Source organism: Orbicella faveolata, unplaced genomic scaffold (assembly GCF_042242905.1).
Source record: "Orbicella faveolata isolate gen_17 unplaced genomic scaffold, um_ofav_v1 contig_26, whole genome shotgun sequence".
NCBI classification, from domain to species: domain Eukaryota; kingdom Metazoa; phylum Cnidaria; class Anthozoa; order Scleractinia; family Merulinidae; genus Orbicella; species Orbicella faveolata.
Window position 1 is genome coordinate 12,309,361 of NW_028301554.1, and position 16,205 is coordinate 12,325,565.

General features: G+C 38.2%; 1 protein-coding gene and 1 long non-coding RNA gene across 3 annotated transcripts in view; both read right to left on the reverse strand.

The window, feature by feature from the left end:
* LOC149108180 (uncharacterized) overlaps window positions 1–2,031 on the reverse strand; it is a 217,721-nt gene extending 215,690 nt beyond the window's left edge. Inside the window, exon 1 of the long non-coding RNA XR_016209186.1 lies at window positions 1,490–2,031. This is a non-coding gene — a long non-coding RNA (uncharacterized LOC149108180). The remainder of the gene's footprint in view (window positions 1–1,489) is intronic.
* A 4,047-nt stretch (window positions 2,032–6,078) lies between these two features.
* On the reverse strand, window positions 6,079–16,191 carry LOC110063330 (uncharacterized). Of its 2 annotated transcripts, XM_020770304.2 has the most exons (7): window positions 16,135–16,191; window positions 13,381–13,534; window positions 9,240–9,376; window positions 9,087–9,112; window positions 8,893–8,967; window positions 7,364–7,429; window positions 6,079–6,707 (listed from the first exon to the last, which is right to left on the reverse strand). In XM_020770304.2, exons 1-7 carry the CDS (start codon window positions 16,151–16,153, stop codon window positions 6,600–6,602), a joined length of 585 nt encoding a protein of 194 aa, XP_020625963.1. In that variant the 5' UTR covers window positions 16,154–16,191; the 3' UTR covers window positions 6,079–6,599. The 2 variants fall into 2 exon arrangements, with proteins under 2 accessions (XP_020625963.1, XP_089152176.1); XM_089296050.1 differs by lacking the exons at window positions 6,079–6,707; window positions 7,364–7,429 and adding an exon at window positions 7,436–8,394.
* Window positions 16,192–16,205: the final 14 nt, after the last annotated feature.

The window sequence follows — 16,205 nt, forward strand, 5'->3', positions numbered from 1 at the left end:
AACTTGCCCCTTCATATTCAACAACTTATATTTATGTTCAACAACATATATTTATATTCAGCATTTTATATTTATATTCAACAATACGCATTTTCTTTCAACTTCAACCAAAATTCTTTTCATTCAACAAAAATATTTGTTCAACTTCAACCAAAAATAATTTCATTCAACAACAATATTTATTCAACTTCAACGCAAATGATTTTCATTCAACAAAAATAATTATTCAGCTTCTACCAAAATCATTTTCATTCAGCAACAATATTTGTTCAACTTCAACCACAATTATTTTTATTCAACAATAATAATTATTCAACTTCTATCATGTATAGTGATTTAATAACATACCTTCTTTTATGACAAAGGTTTTGAAAGTTCCCGGACATTCAAAATATCGTCATTCAATAAAATTCCCCGTCCCTCCCCCCGAACTACCCCAAACGCTGTCACAAATCCCTAGTGTTCACTGAAAGCGTAAAACTGATGCAAGTGAAATCATCCACAATTCTGCTCAAAACCCATTTATCTTCTTACGAAGCTTTGTCTCAATAAATTAAAACGTTCTTTAGCTTGATATAAACACAATTCGTCTCTGAAAATAGTCGCAATTCATAACAGACTGTCTGATCCGAGTCCGCAGTAATAACGACATACAAAACCGAATTCACGCACCAAAGATCCTTGTATGAACATGCGATTGGTGCCTATCGATAACCCTTGAAATGTTATTTTCCCCTCCACTAACTATGAAACGAGGAAGGCACTTTCTAAACCTCCGATAGTGCGGCGATTAAAATCAACATACGAACGAACGGCCGTCACGCAATATGCATGTCTCAAGCTGTGACCGACCTCTATGTATGTTGCCTGTCGGAAATAAACTCTGTCTTAGACTTGTTTGTCGCTCTTTCCTTGATCATCCGTCCTAGTATGCGTAAATTTTGCCGGCGAACAGTTCTCTATGCCATTAAAGAATTTTTTTGTTTGGGAGACAGAACCAAAATAATATAAATAAAGTATAGACAAGACCCAGACAAGGCTAATCTTTGGATATAGGGAAAGTCTTAGACTTGTTTATTTCTCGCTCTTTCCTTGACCATCCCTCCTATTAGATTTTACCATTAAAGCAGTTTTGCTTTAAAGGTTTGCTTTACCTTTTAATCCTCGGTCGATTTAGCTACCCTGAATTAAAGAAACGATAACAAACAAGCATATTGGAAAGGGATACCCATATCACTAGGAATTGGGTATCCCACTTTCCCAGTTATCAAAGGACTTCGTCTTGTCTACTTTATTTGCATTTTTCATAGATGTCTCCGAAGAAAAAAACTGCTTTAATGGCAAAATCTAATAGGAGGGATGGTCAAGGAAAGAGTGAGAAATAAACAAGTCTAAGACTTTCCCTATATCCAAAGATAACTTTTGGTTTTGTCTCTGAAACAAAAAGATTCTTTAATGGCATAGAGAACTGTTCGCCGGCAAAATCTACGGCCGTCGATAAAACCAGGAACATGGAACATTCCGGAACATCCCGGAACATCTAATAATTATCATAATTATGCGAAAAATATGTAAAATGAAATTTTAAAACTAAAATAAACAAAAATAAACTGGTATCAGCTTGAAATATGAAAAGATATTATTGGGGATAGGGGAGTCGGTAGCAGAGGGGTAGGGGCCGGAGCGTTGGGTGTTCATTCTACCGACCACAATGAGTGCAGGCTCCCCTTCTTTCCCGCCAATTGCGTCACGTCGCTTTTCAGCCCTCTGTTCAGTTTCAACACAAACATGGACGATTCTGACGATGAATGCCAGGTAATTCATTGCGTCTCCTTTTTTTATCCCTGATTTCTTCAACATCTGAGGTGTTTGTCTGAGCATCATACAGTTGCTTGTTAAGTCAGTACTCATAGTTTTGTCCCTATTCCATCTTCATGTTGCTATTTATCATCCCCAGTTTTCGCGCCGCTCCGCTAGGAACGCCTGGCACTATGACCCACTAAGTGCAGACTCGGCCTTTCCAGAAGCCCGAGTGACAAGCAAGTTATTATCAATAAACTAGTAGTAATCAGAGATTATGAGAGTGCGTTCGACACTCTCACTTTAATATATAACTATATATCGTAAATAAATGATTTCACTAGCCGACTTTCAACCTTTGTCTATTGCTAAAATCAACATTTTTTCAGCAGCGACCGAGGTTTTACAGTCAGATATGCCTAGTGTCAAAGTCCATGCTAGTGAAGAGGTCACGATTTGTTGATATGTTACGTGACGCTGCCAGTTTCTGTAGTCTCTCAAGTTGCATAGAAGATTTAAATTACGTACATTATTCTAAGCTAGCATTTGCAGTCGCGTGCTCGTTTCGCGACTAATCCGAGTATTTCCCCTGATGAATAAAGTAGTCTTATGGATCTTGCTTCAGAGTACTTTTCAACCGATTCCAAACAATAAAATTTCGACCGGATAAAGACTGAGCTATCTGTCGCGACTGGAACTAATCAACAAATGCAATCAAAATGTAGCTGTTCCCGCGGTTATCATCCCAAAGCCAAGTCGTGTTAATAAACAAGGACAATTCCCTCAGATTGCGATAAATGCTGCCGTCGAAGCGTTTAAATTCGTCAAAATCTAACGCTGAGAGCACATAATAGCGAGGCGTATGGCGACTGAATGGAAAGAAGTCAAAAAAAAGATCCATCGGAAAGACGAGCTCACATGGCCGGCTCACATACTCACATGTTCGCCACATGTCTTATCACACGTCTTAGCATTAAACGGTACCAGTTTACTGGCCGTGACATGCCCCTGCAAAAATCAAACGGGGTGGCCATTTTGGTGTCCTTACAGGAATGTGTTTTTTTTTCAGACTAGAATCGTGCACAGGTAGACCAACTCCGAAAAGCCACAGGTCAAAATTAGGTTTGCGTTCCACTTCGTCGAACGCAACTAGTGGTAATCAAAGATCTATAGAGCAGCGCGTTCACGCGCGGTTTTCGCATGTCTGGTTTACTTTGGTGGTGTCCGAATGGCTCGATAGAAAACTAAGTTTGATCGAATGTCAGATAACGATCTGCACGTGAAGTTGAACTAGCGATGAGTAGATTATAGCCTGCGGTAAAAGTATTTTTAATTAATTAAGTATTAACTTGTACTGGACAAACATTTTCTAGGAAATGCATTTGAACTGTTGGCGACACTTAGAATTCAGTTTCAGATCGCTAACACTTGTAACGAATATTTCTAGAGACAATAAAGTTTTGACCAGCGACCCCGCAAGACAGTGCGCACGTCGCCAAATGTTTTTAAATTTTGTGTTTGTATTTGTTTACACTGGCATCAGAGGTTGAGCAGTCCGAACTAGTTTAGACAAGAAACTCTATGCCGAAGAGTTTCTATTTCTATCTCATGGAGAAACTATTTCTTCATGAGAAATCGTGTATACGCATATCTTTGTATTGACGTCACATGTAATGAATTGAATAACGAAATAACACTCGTGTTCCCATACTTTTAGGTCTGATTAAGGAGTTCGAACGCCACCACCTTAGTTTTCTGTGAAGAACGAAATCTGGGAATAAAGGACAGTCTCTTCTCGGGGAGGAACGTAGACCGGACCCGAGAAAGCGGCCGAAATCGAGCCTAGTTCAACTCTTTGAATGTTCACCTGCATTCTCTCTAGCTCCACAAAATCATTGTGAAGAGAAGCACGAGAAATTTATAACAAGCAGAATTAACAGCAAGTCGCCTTCCCACTTCAGTTTTGACACAGGCACAGTGTCGAATTTGAAAAGCTGGCGAGAGCATATTTTTTCATTTGGGCGAATGAAAAATAGTTTCAGTAGAGGGGAAACGTCTTCGTTTGAAAGAAACACTATTTTAAGTCATCTTCCAGGAACTCTGAAAGTATTTTGATGACTTACTTATCCCATTTCTTTTTAATAATATAATACTTTTCATTTCGCGCGGCGGCGCCCAAGTATGTTATCACTAGCAAACTTGCATATTTCCCCGAAAACAGAGAGTTACGTGGATTTTAGCATCAAATATGCTGGCTTCATTTCCGCGGTAGAAATATGCGGCTTCTTTTCGCGTACAATTTCTACAGCTTTAATATATCGTTGTTGAGTTAAGTTTTGCACCGAGAAACTGGAAAATACTCGCAGAAAATTGCTAGAATTTTAAGAAATAAACACAGCATTTTCGTGCCGAACGCTGCTACTTTTAATCCTGGAAAGAAATTTGATCGGGGCAGATTTTGATCACCTGCTAGGCAACCACTTCTGAGCCGTGAGCTCGCGTCACGCAATCAACAAAACAACGCTATAGCTTCATCTAAACACTTGATTACCTTGAGCCTAAAATTTACCTTTTCTTCTCAAAATCGTTATTAAAAATTTAGTCGGCGAATGGCTTGCCAGGGTCCTTGCCCGTGGGGCAAGTAAGGAGAGACAGTTGCTTGCCCGAAGGGAAAATCTACTTGTACCGGACGACCGGACGGGGGTTTTTTCGAGCCCTGCGGAGGTTTAGAAAGCGCCTTTCTCGTTTAAAATAGCGTGCATTTCCAGGGTTATCGATAGGCACCAATCGCATGTTCATACAATGATCTTTGGCGCGTGAATTCGGTTTTGTATGTCGTTATTACTGCGGACTTGGATCAGACAGTCTGTTATGAATTGCGACTATTTTCAGAGACGAATTGTGTTTATATCGATCAAGCTAAAGAACGCTTTAATTTGTTGAGACAAAGCTTCGTAAGAAGACAAATGGGTTTTGAGCAGAATTGTGGATGATTTCACTTGCATCAGTTTTGCGCTTTCAGTGAACACTAGGGATTTGTGACAGCGTTTGGGGTAGTTCGGGGGGAGGGACGGGGAATTTTGTTGAATGACGATATTTTGAATGTCCGGGAACTTTCGAAACCTTTGTCATAAAAGAAGGTATGTTATTAAATCACTATGCATGATAGAAGTTGAATAATTATTATTGTTGAATAAAAATAATTGTGGTTGAAGTTGAACAAATATTGCTGTTGAATGAAAATGATTTTGGTAGAAGCTGAAGAATTATTTTTGTTGAATGAAAATCATTTGCGTTGAAGTTGAACAAATATTGTTGTTGAATGAAATTATTTTTGGTTGAAGTTGAACAAACATTTTTGTTGAATGAAAAGAATTTTGGGTGAAGTTGAAAGAAAATGTGTATTGTTAAATATAAATATAATACAATGAATATAAATATATGTTGTTGAACATAAATATAAGTTGTTGAATATGGAGGTGCAAGTTGTTGAATTTTGCAACATTTGCTTAACCATAGGCGTTGACATTAAATTCGTTCAATGTAACACCGTGGGACAAATTTTTCAAAATTCGCTCAAATCTCGTTTAAACTCTCCAAGATGAGAAAAAATGACCCCATTGAATGTTCAAGAGTCTTTATTCGGTAAATTACCCATACACTGAACGAATTTAATTCGGTTTTTAACTGCTGATACGGTTTTTACTGCGACAATGTACTTTACCGACATCTTGCTGCACGCGACACTCAATGAACCCGCGACAATTTTCCCCGCGACCCGCGCATATTAGAAAATCCCCACACATACACGATCCGGGCCAGTTTTAAACCTGTTGCGATACTTTTTACTGAGAAGTCTGGAAAAATACTGACGGGAGCCTTTTGTGCCTGGAGTTCAAGAAACTTGAACGTAACTGTATCTCTCAATTTACCTCATCTCTCGAGATTAATTTTTCTGGGGTTTGATAGTCAACCTAGTTGCAATGTGCAAAGTCTAAGGGACGGGCCGCAATTTGGGTAGACAGGCCTCGATTTTTACCCGAAGTCAACGTTTACGGCAAAATGAGACTGCCTGTAACTAATCTGTTTGGAATGGAAGTCTTTTCGTTCACTTCAGCCGGTAGTTTGGTGCATAATCGACATCAAACGCCGAAAAAATGTTCCGCTGAAGAACGCCGCAGATGATTTTTTGGACGTGCTAGTGGTGGGGCACCAGAGCATGTGGCTGCTTCCTCTGTCTGGGGGCAGCAGTAGCCGCTAATCAAACTCGGCCGAGGCTTCTTACCCAAATGTTTTATTTCTTCAGTCTTCTAGGGGGAAATAGAAAACAACAACCTCTGGAACCAATGGTAGCGGCTTCTATTTATACCTGTAAGTATTGATGAACAGAACTGTTGAGAGTCTGACTCAAAAACTTTCTTACACCAAATTTGATTGAGAGACTCTCAAGGTTTAATACTCTTGTCAGCGCACAACAGACAAGTCAGACAACTGGCTTTGTGAATAGATAAGCGATTTGTTTAAAACTTCTTTTGTCATGTTCTTCCCGATACGATATCTAAATTGCTGTTTATTGCTTATGAGTGTACTCCGTTTGCTAAACGGTCCAATAAACTTTCAGCAATCATGTGAAAACTACATGCCATGGGTAGTGTTATACGAAGCCACACTGTGCTTACCACAAGTGATAGGTTTGACAGGCCATGTTAGTTCAACGTAGTACTGTGAAATGCCACAATGTTCAGAACAAGTACTCTATGTACGATCCATCAAAAAATTAACTTTTTTCTCTTTTATCTTTACAATCTTCTTGTCTTTCTGGGCTTACATCCATTATGGGGAACAGGAGTAACATCGGTAACAGAAACAACCTGCACTCCAGCGGATTCAATACCATTCACAGCACCCTGAAAAGAAATCCAGTGGACCAGGTTAATATGACCACTATTAAATACTAGTCAATCAATCGATTATCGCTCGATCATCGCTTAGAACAGTCCATGAACTCTCTCTAGGGCGTGGAATGTAGAGTTCAGAGACTAATCGTATGTTGACTCGACTCAATATTTGTTTCTGTTACTTATCATGTATTTTGACTCTTATTACTAATGTGGTAAATTTACAAACACAATAATTCTTCGGGACTCCAAAAAGTGGATGTTAGGTACATTGATGGGATGGTCATATTATACCCAATTTCAGGTTAAAAAACTGACTTAGGTTTTGTTCACGTTAGAAAAGTAAACAGACAAGGTGCGGTATGAAAGGGAAATTCATAGGGTGTATTCTACTTTAAAAATAAAGAAATGATATCAAAACCCGAGAGAGAAGAGAAAACTCCTATGTGTAAGCTATATGGGTACTGAAAAAGGCTTAAACCTTCCATCTAACTCAAGAATGGTGTGAATGCCTCTGATCCTCCACAAGAAGTAATTCCAGTGTAACCTATTTGGCCCCGTTTAAATTGAAAATAAGCACAGCATTATAACAAATCCTAGGGAAATAACAAGTGTTATACTTGTGACTGGTATACCTTAACATTTACATGTGTAAACACTCTTACCTGCCTTCCTGTTCCTATACCACGGACTTTAATTCGCGCTCTCTCTACTCCATTAGAAATGGCTTTCTAAAGTGAAGCATTGGAAAAAGAAATTGTCTAGCAAAAGTAACCCCAAAAGCACCACTAATTATTAGATTACGAGCTTGAGATTTCTATCAGGTGATATTCGGCCTCATCAACTTAATCTCATAGAATCTCGCGCTCATAATCTAACTGTTTTAGCAGAATTCTACCTGAAATTTCCTTGAAATAACGATTTCCAGTCATTTCTCTATGAAGTATTGAACTTCAAAGTGCACAGACTAAATTTCAGTTGAAATTTGCAGTTGTTTATGCAAGCTTGTCAGTTTTTCAACAATTCAGTTTTCAAAGTCAAGAAACCGTGAGTGTTCCCTTCTGTTGTTTTCTCTGGAATTAAATTTTTCGTTTGTTTTCTAGTGTTCCTCTGAAACTTAAGAAAAAGGGAAAATTGTCACCATTTTGTTGACAACCTAGAGCCACTGTACACTAACGGGTGATAGTGTACAATAGCTCAGCCAATAAGATTGCAGCATTTGCAATTGTTTGTCACTAACCTCATTCCAAAACAACTTTAAAAAGGTACAGCTAAACAGAATATCATTATGGCAAACAGTTTCCAAAGTCTGATGACAGAATTGAAGACCAGTTGGAGGTTCCTTAGACTTTTTAAAAACACTTTATCTTGAAAGGAGGATGAAGAGAGCGAGCTTAAACAGGAATCTTACATCCAGAACGGAGAAAATCCTTGGATCATAAAAATCACGAGACACTAGGTTAAAATTATTAACTTTTTATAACACCACAAACTTAAGGCAACTGTAAAATTATTCAACAAAACCACAAAATGAAATAGGAGAAACAAGGGGGAAGAATGCTAAAAAAAATAAAAGAAAGAAGCCTCACCTGGTTAAAAAAGTATAATTAGAAGTTTTTGTTAATGCTTTTAAGAGAGTATTCAGAGTTTGGCTGAACGTCTTGAGATGATGGTAGACTGAGGTGTTTAATTGAGGCTTTTGGGGAAAAAAATGGAAGTGAAAAGTGACCTTTACACAAACATTTCCTACATTTGCATTTATATCTTGCACATACTGAAGATATGTTTACTTTATATATGGGTTATTGACCAAGCGTGGGATCAAAATGGATGGATATTGGCCAAGTTCATTATTTTGTTTTACAAGTTGATGGACCTCTACTCCATCTCTGTTCAAAAACATGGAAAAAGAAGAATGAGGCCAATATCGAGCCATCTTGAATGAAAAAACTTGGTCAATAAAGCATTTACTATAAACTATGGGGAAAATTTTTCTTGTGGAACACAGTACATACTGTAATCCTGCATGGGCAAGAAAGCGCCATCTTGCCTGCTTGGGTAGCCAATTACAGTGTAGGATTTGGCTCATCATACCCCCTTATGGAACTTGCCATATAATAAGGAAACCTAGTATTGGTGTCTACATTACATAACTGGTCAGGGGCTGCACAATGAGCCTTTAAACGATGCATACCTGAGCAGCTGCTATACCAGCTTGTCTTCCTGCTGTGCTACTACCACGCCTAGCATTCTGGAAACCTTCACTACCCTGAGGTCATGAAAAGTTAGAGTCTAATAAGAAAGCTACATTAGCCACATTGACAAGCATTTTAAAGCAACATGAAATAAATAACTGTCTATTAATCAAATTACTAAATATCTACTTACTGCTGACACCCATCCTAACATTTTACCTAGAAAAGAAGTGACCAATATTACAAAACATTGCACCATGATGCACTGTAGTTAAAACATAGTTGCAAGTGTTTGATGGTAATCAATAATAAAATGCCCTGCATTAAAGTATTGTCTTTCCCTTACCATCTTTGTCTGATACTGTGATAATTGTGTTGTTAAAGGTGGCATTGATATGAATCACAGGTAGATGAGTGTACTTTGCAATTTGAGTAGCACGTCTCTTGTGATGCTTCTTTATATCTAGGTGTGAGCCTGCTGATCTAAAATATAGAGAATGAAAATATATTTAACAAAATCCTCAGTCACAATTATCACATCTACACTTTAGAGATAACAGTCAAGTCAAACCTCCCATAACTGTGTGGCCTATGAACCAGAAAAGTGTCTGTCTATTGCAGGTTACATGTACATGTTTAGCATTTGTATGTTGCTGAAAGCATAATAGTGCCTGCTTAAAAGAGGTGTCTGCTTACAGCAGGCTATATGTTTAGTGTTTGTATGTTGCTATACATTGTGTACCACAGCAGTGCCAGCTTATGATGGGTTTGTCTATGGCAGGTTATAGAGTGTCTTTGTACTGTAGCATTTGTATGTTGAGCTGCTACCATAACAGGTGTCCGCTCATGGCAGGTTATACCATATGTATGTAGGCATCTCTATATTGCTGCTTCCATAACAGTATCCATTTATGAAAGGTGTCTGTCTTTAGGAGGTTAGTGTCACTCTGCCACATTCCCCAAATGGCCATCATGAATTGATGTCACTATGTAGTAACTATGACATTTAATAAAACTTCAGTGGAGTACTTTCTGAAGCTTAAGGGTTATGTAGTCGAATCTCCGGTTACAACCACCTCTCGTAAGTAGCCACCTCTCCTCAGCGACCAGTTTTCCAACATACCAAAAGTTTCCAAGTCAAATCACTATATTTGGAACCTCTTGTAAACGACCACCTCTCGTCAAAGACCGCAACCACTTTGAGAACTGAAAGTTTGAAATTTTCTATTGTTTTTAACCTCTCGTAAGTAACCATTTGATAGATAATAGAGCAGAAATTGGAAAATAAGGTGTTGTAACAATATCGCATTCCTGGATAGTACAAGGGATGGAGATTTCTCAATGGGAAGTACCGAAAGTTTTCTTGAAATGACTTTTCACATGAATAAAACATTTAAAACATGGGGTAAGCCTCTGCAGTTACCATATGCTAATGAGGCAAAATTTTGACCCAATATGGTCTAAGCTCTCGTAAGCGACCACCTCCTGTAAGCGACCACCTAGGCTTGACATTTTGAGTGGTCGCTTATGGGAGGTTCGACTGTAGATGATAATTTAATATTTTCTTTGAAGAAGAAAATACATGTTTTGTAAATAAACTGGTGGTAAAATTTAAAAACATTCTCTGGCTAAACATATTATAAAAACACAAGCTTTTCACTGCCCTAAATTGCAGTCTTCAATGGGTGAAATGACAAAAAAGGTGCTAAAAATTCTAAAATATAATGGGATAAAAAGAATACAACAGAATAAAGGTATGGAATTAAACTTAAGAATTTTAGTTCAAAAGAATGCTGTATTGTTTTGGGAGCGGACAAGAGTTAAAGCCTTTTTGACGACGGTGCTTATTGTCATTCAAAATACTCCAAGTGGCAACCATCTTCAAATTTACAACCTGATATTGGAAGATATTTTATTAAGTGGAAAAAAGAACATATAAGGAATGTCAAAATGGCATATGCGTCCCAAAAAAGTCTGGAAATTTTTGGTAGAGTTTTTCTGGCTGTACTGCCTGTACTGCTTCCATGTAGCCTTGTAAGTATTGCTCTACTGCACTCTATTGTACTTGACTGTACTCTACTCTACCGTGCTCGACTGTACTCCATTGTACTCTTCTCCCAAACTTTCACAAGTGTTTCCATTAAACAATTAGACTATGAGCTCGTGATTTCTATCGCATGACAGTTGATGAGGGCACAGCCCGAGTCAACTATCAGGCATAGAAATCGAGAACAAAATAATAATCTAATTGTTTTAGTATAAATCTACCAGTCGTTCAAATCTTAATCTAAATCCTCTTCACAGACACTTTGAAAATGCCAAGAAGCAGCTGTCATTTTGTTAACAAGGGGACACTGCTATGCTACTCACTATCTATCACAGAATAAATAGTGAGTACCTAGCCAATCAGAGAACGGCATTCGTGATAGAACGCTAGTAGATTTATACTGAAACTTGATAGAAACATGGAGAAAAAGACTTGTTTTCTATTTGTTTTAGAAAATTCTGTGACAAAAAAAGAAAACAACTTGTTTACTTTGAGGATCAAAAATTAATGTAAATTCTCTTTGCTCATGCCATCATTGCGTTAAAGAGCTCATGCTAGTTCTGTGTTTCTATTGAGAGAAACACACTTTTAAACCAATCAGCGTGTGCATTTTATTATTTTCATACAAAATTCTTATATCCAGAGTAAACTCATTATTTATTATTACCATCAGTGCCGTTTCCACTCTCAGAGTAAAAAACACATAGCTGTTACTTTGCATGTATAGCTGCAATAAACATTTGAAGAAGCTAGTCATAAAAGGGGATAAGTGACGATTTTGGTTGCTTTTCTTTTTTTTTTGCTCCGAATTAGCTGAATTTTTGCATGTGCTCTTCACTGTAATAGAAAAACGTGGTTCTGTATTTTTGTCGCTGGTTTTTGCTTTGTTTTCGAGTTAAAACGTAGGCAAAAAACTTGGCTTTTCATAGCCATGTCTTTAGTAGTTTATTTGTTGAACAGCAAACAGGCAGACTGTTTAAGTCATCAGCACGTTTTAAAGAATCAAAATGTGTTCTGAAACTTTGAAGGCAGCTGATATACCGTAATCGTGTTATTGGCATTCGAAGTCAGATCGAGCCAGGTAGCAAAGTCCAAGAGCAGTTCTTGCCCAAGAAAAATACCCTCTGGTGAGTTGTGGCCCATTTGCCAAGCGTTGCTAGTGTCAAAGTTTGGAAAGCATTTGGAAAGTGCTTATTGAAATGTTTATTTGTTTTATTTTATTTTTATTTACACCTTTTTTGACCTGAAATCAACATTTTTGAGTTTACACATTGCGTGAAATTACCATTTTCAGGAGCCCATCATGGGCTCCTACCATTTTGCTGTTTTCTAAGTGAAACCAACATCCTTGCCATCATGCGTTAGTGTCAAATCAACATTTTAACCTATTTGGACTTGAAATCAACATCATTGAGCTTATGCGCTGCGTGAAATTACCATTTTGCTGTTTTCTAAGTGAAATTAACATCCTCGCCGTCAAGCGTTAACGTGAAATCAACATTTTAACCTATTTAGACCTGAAATCAACATCATTGAGCTTATGCGCTGCGTGAAATTGACATTTTGCTGGTTTCTAAGTGAAACCAACATCCTTGCTGTCACGTGTTAACATGAAATCAACATTTTGACCTATTTAGACCTGAAATCAACATCATTGAGCTTATGCGCTGCGTGAAATTACCATTTTGCTGTTTTCTAAGTGAAATTAACATCCTTGCTGTCAAGCGTTAACATGAAATCAACATTTTAACCTGTTTAGACCTGAAATCAACATCATTGAGCTCATGCGCTGTGTGAAATTACCATTTTGCTGGTTTCTAAGTGAAACCAACATCCTTGCCGTCACGCGTTAACGTGAAATCAACATTTTAACCTATTTAGACCTGAAATCAACATCATTGAGCTTATGCGCTGCGTGAAATTGACATTTTGCTGGTTTCTAAGTGAAATCAAAGTCCTTGCGGTTGCGGTGAGCCGAGCCTTTGTTATGATAAACCGAGGCGAGACTTCAACTTATAACAAAGGCTTGGCTTGGCTATTATAATAAAGGATCAGCTCTGTTTATCATAACAAAGGCCCGGCTTCGTTTATTTGCAGCCTCGGCGGGAAAAGGGCGTTAGGTATTTTAATCAAAAGTGAACTTTGTCGAAAACGCTCCAAATTTCGCATGTAGTTTTGTTTAGGTATGTTTAGCAATGTCCCGTAGTTTTTCCACTAAACTTTGCTTCGTTTTCGGGATATTGCGTATGCAAAAAACCACTCGGTTTTCCTAGCGGCGTCTTTATAAAACGAACCAAAAACCAGTGGCAAAAATACAGGGACACGTTTTTCTATTACAATGAAGACCACATGCAAAAATTCAGCTAATTTGGAGCAAAAAAAAAGAAAAGCAACCAAAATCGTCACTTATCCCCTTTTATGGCTAGCTTCTTCATTTTACCTTCTAATTGGCAGTAAGTTACCATGTTCCAGTATTCCTGCTCTGTCTTTTCCAAGAAGTGTTTGAAAAATGGACCAAGTTATAGGCTGTACGCTCTGAACTCCACCAAACTGTAATTTTCTTGAAAGTATTTGAAATCGATTTCTTATTGATCCTATAGGAGAAAATTACAGCATAAATAATTATTTAGAATTATCAGCAAATTATATGGTTTCCCTTTTATGTTTGAAGATAAAAAGTCTCTGATAAAGAGATAGATATGTTTATATATAATTATAATATAGATAGGACCCTGCACATGCTCTGATTGGTCAAAAACCCATGTTTTATCGAGTATAAAATATAGAAAAAGTGTGTTTCATTGTTTTTTGCCTATATCATAAAGCAAATAACGAAGCCTAAGCCGTGTAGTACACTGTAATAAAACACTCCGAACATTTGAGAACACTGGAGAAATGTAGAAAACATTCGCCTGCGGCTCATGTTTTCTACATTTCCCTCATGATCTCAAATGCCCATCATGTTTTATCACAGTGTAATACATGGCTTAGGCTTCTTTATTTCTGAAATAATGTATGGTGTTATGTTCTAGGAAGAAAGTAAATCCATATCAAATTGCACACCAAATTGGAAAAATATATGACCAATTTTCAAAGCAAGAAAGGTTGAATACCATACCCTTTTGGGCAAGGGTTTAGAACACAGTCCAAACCCAATGCACAATTTGAAACTGTGCCAAATGCTGTCCTACATTTGCAGACCATAAAACAAAGAAGTGGCCACACCACACCACACCCCACTGTTTATAGAACAAAAAATAAAGATGGTTGTTTCAAATCAGAAGCAAATGTCTGCAAATGTTGCAACTAAATAGAAGTCACTGTGGTAATTTTACTGGTTGATGATGGTAGCTTTAATCTGATTGCAGTCACATGCATAAAAACTTCACTCCCTCAATGTCAATGCCACATGGCCTTTAGCAATGGCTAAGAGGCATTTTTTGATTTAGGAAATCACTCCACAGTGTAAACCTAGATGGTTAGAGTGGCCAACTGGTGTCTGGGAGATCATGGGTGCAGTTCCCACTTAATACTCACATTTTGTCTCTATACCATGCTCCTGACCCCCTAGCTCCTGACATGCTTAGACTTTGTATCTTTAGGGTGGTGCCTACTTTTGTTAGTGTGCACACATTCTACGCATAATGCAAGGCATAGTTTAAACACCATGCACAGGCTAGGGTAGGAATTGATGAAATCAACTAGGCCACCAAACACAACTAAAATGAGAGCAAAATTTTTTTACTGTGACCAAATCAAGTTTAATAAACCTGTCCCAAAACAAAGAACACTAAAATAGCAGCATATTGCTAACAACTTAGTGCTAATGGCTTCCAACCGGAATATTAGCTGCTGTCCATAAAAACTCTACCGAAATCAAAGTGTAAACCTGCACCTGAAGATGGCATAGCATGCACACAAAACAAGTAGGAGAGATGAAAATATTTGACTTTTTGGAGAGATTACGGGAAAAAATGTAACAGGCACCAAACAATTTAAAAAAAAACCATGAAAACAACTCATTTAGACTGCAGACTGTAGTCTTTTGAACAGAATTGTGTTACCATTTCCATCATGCACTCATTCAAACACAGTCCGCATTTTACCCTCAGTCTTCATTTTACTCCCTGTTTGTATTTAGTAGGTGCCACAGTCAGTGTAAAATGCAGACTGCTAACTGCAGACCGTTGGTAAAATGCAGACTGTAGACTACAGACTGTATATATTGTGTTATTACCACTATTGAGTGCTAACCATAAACAGGGTTATTCAATATAATCATAGTGAAAGTCTGCATTCCGGTTAGCCTGAATATCACTCAGGTTAGCCTGAATAAGGGGAGGTGCGGTAGCCTTATGGTTAGTGCACTTGTTTCCAGAGCAAGCAGTCCGGGTTCGAGCCCTGGCCGGGGACACTGTGTTGTGTTCATGGGCACAACACTTAACTCTCACAGAGCCTCTCTCCACCCAGGAGTATAAATGGGTACTGGTAAATTGTTGGGGAATCCTAACAAATTGTGGGGGAGTGACCTGCGATGGACTAGAATCCTGTCCAGGGGGAGTAGAAATACTCCCAGCCGGTTCATGCTACATAAACCGGGACAAGCTCCGGCAGCTATGAGCCATTCGGCTCCAAGGCTTCACTTTTCTAGCCTGAATAACGTTTCAGTTAGCCTGTTTACGGTTTACTGTCAACTGTTCACCGTGAGCTCTTAATGATAGAAACGGAAACATTATTCAGTTAAAAAGACTACAGTCTGCAGTCTGCATGTTATACTCAGTCTGCACTTAACACCCGGTCTGCAGTCTGCGTTTTACACGGACCGGTAGGCACCGTTTTTAACATTTTACCCCCCCAAAAAACAATTCACCATCTTTCATAAATTTAGTAGAGGGTATTAGTTTCGGGGTATTAAGTCCTAGTTTTTGAAACACCTTAGAATAGATAATTATGTCAAGAGTGTATAAAATATACAGTAGTAGACGTATTTTGTCGTAAAAGCACACACTCTCTAGCCAGAATGCCTGAAGAACACACCCCGTGATTCACAAAAATGCATGGCTAATTAAGTATGGGGTGAGACATTGATCTTGCTAACTTCTCTTTTTTCCCTTTTAAGTTCATAGGAATCAATCTAAGAGGGTGGTGCGCTGTACATATATATGTCTACAGATGTCTAGCCGTATGTACAAACCTTGCAGCATGGACGCCATCTTGTATTGGCTTGGTCACCAGGCCTTACTTCGAGAAGGAAGAAGAAGGCCA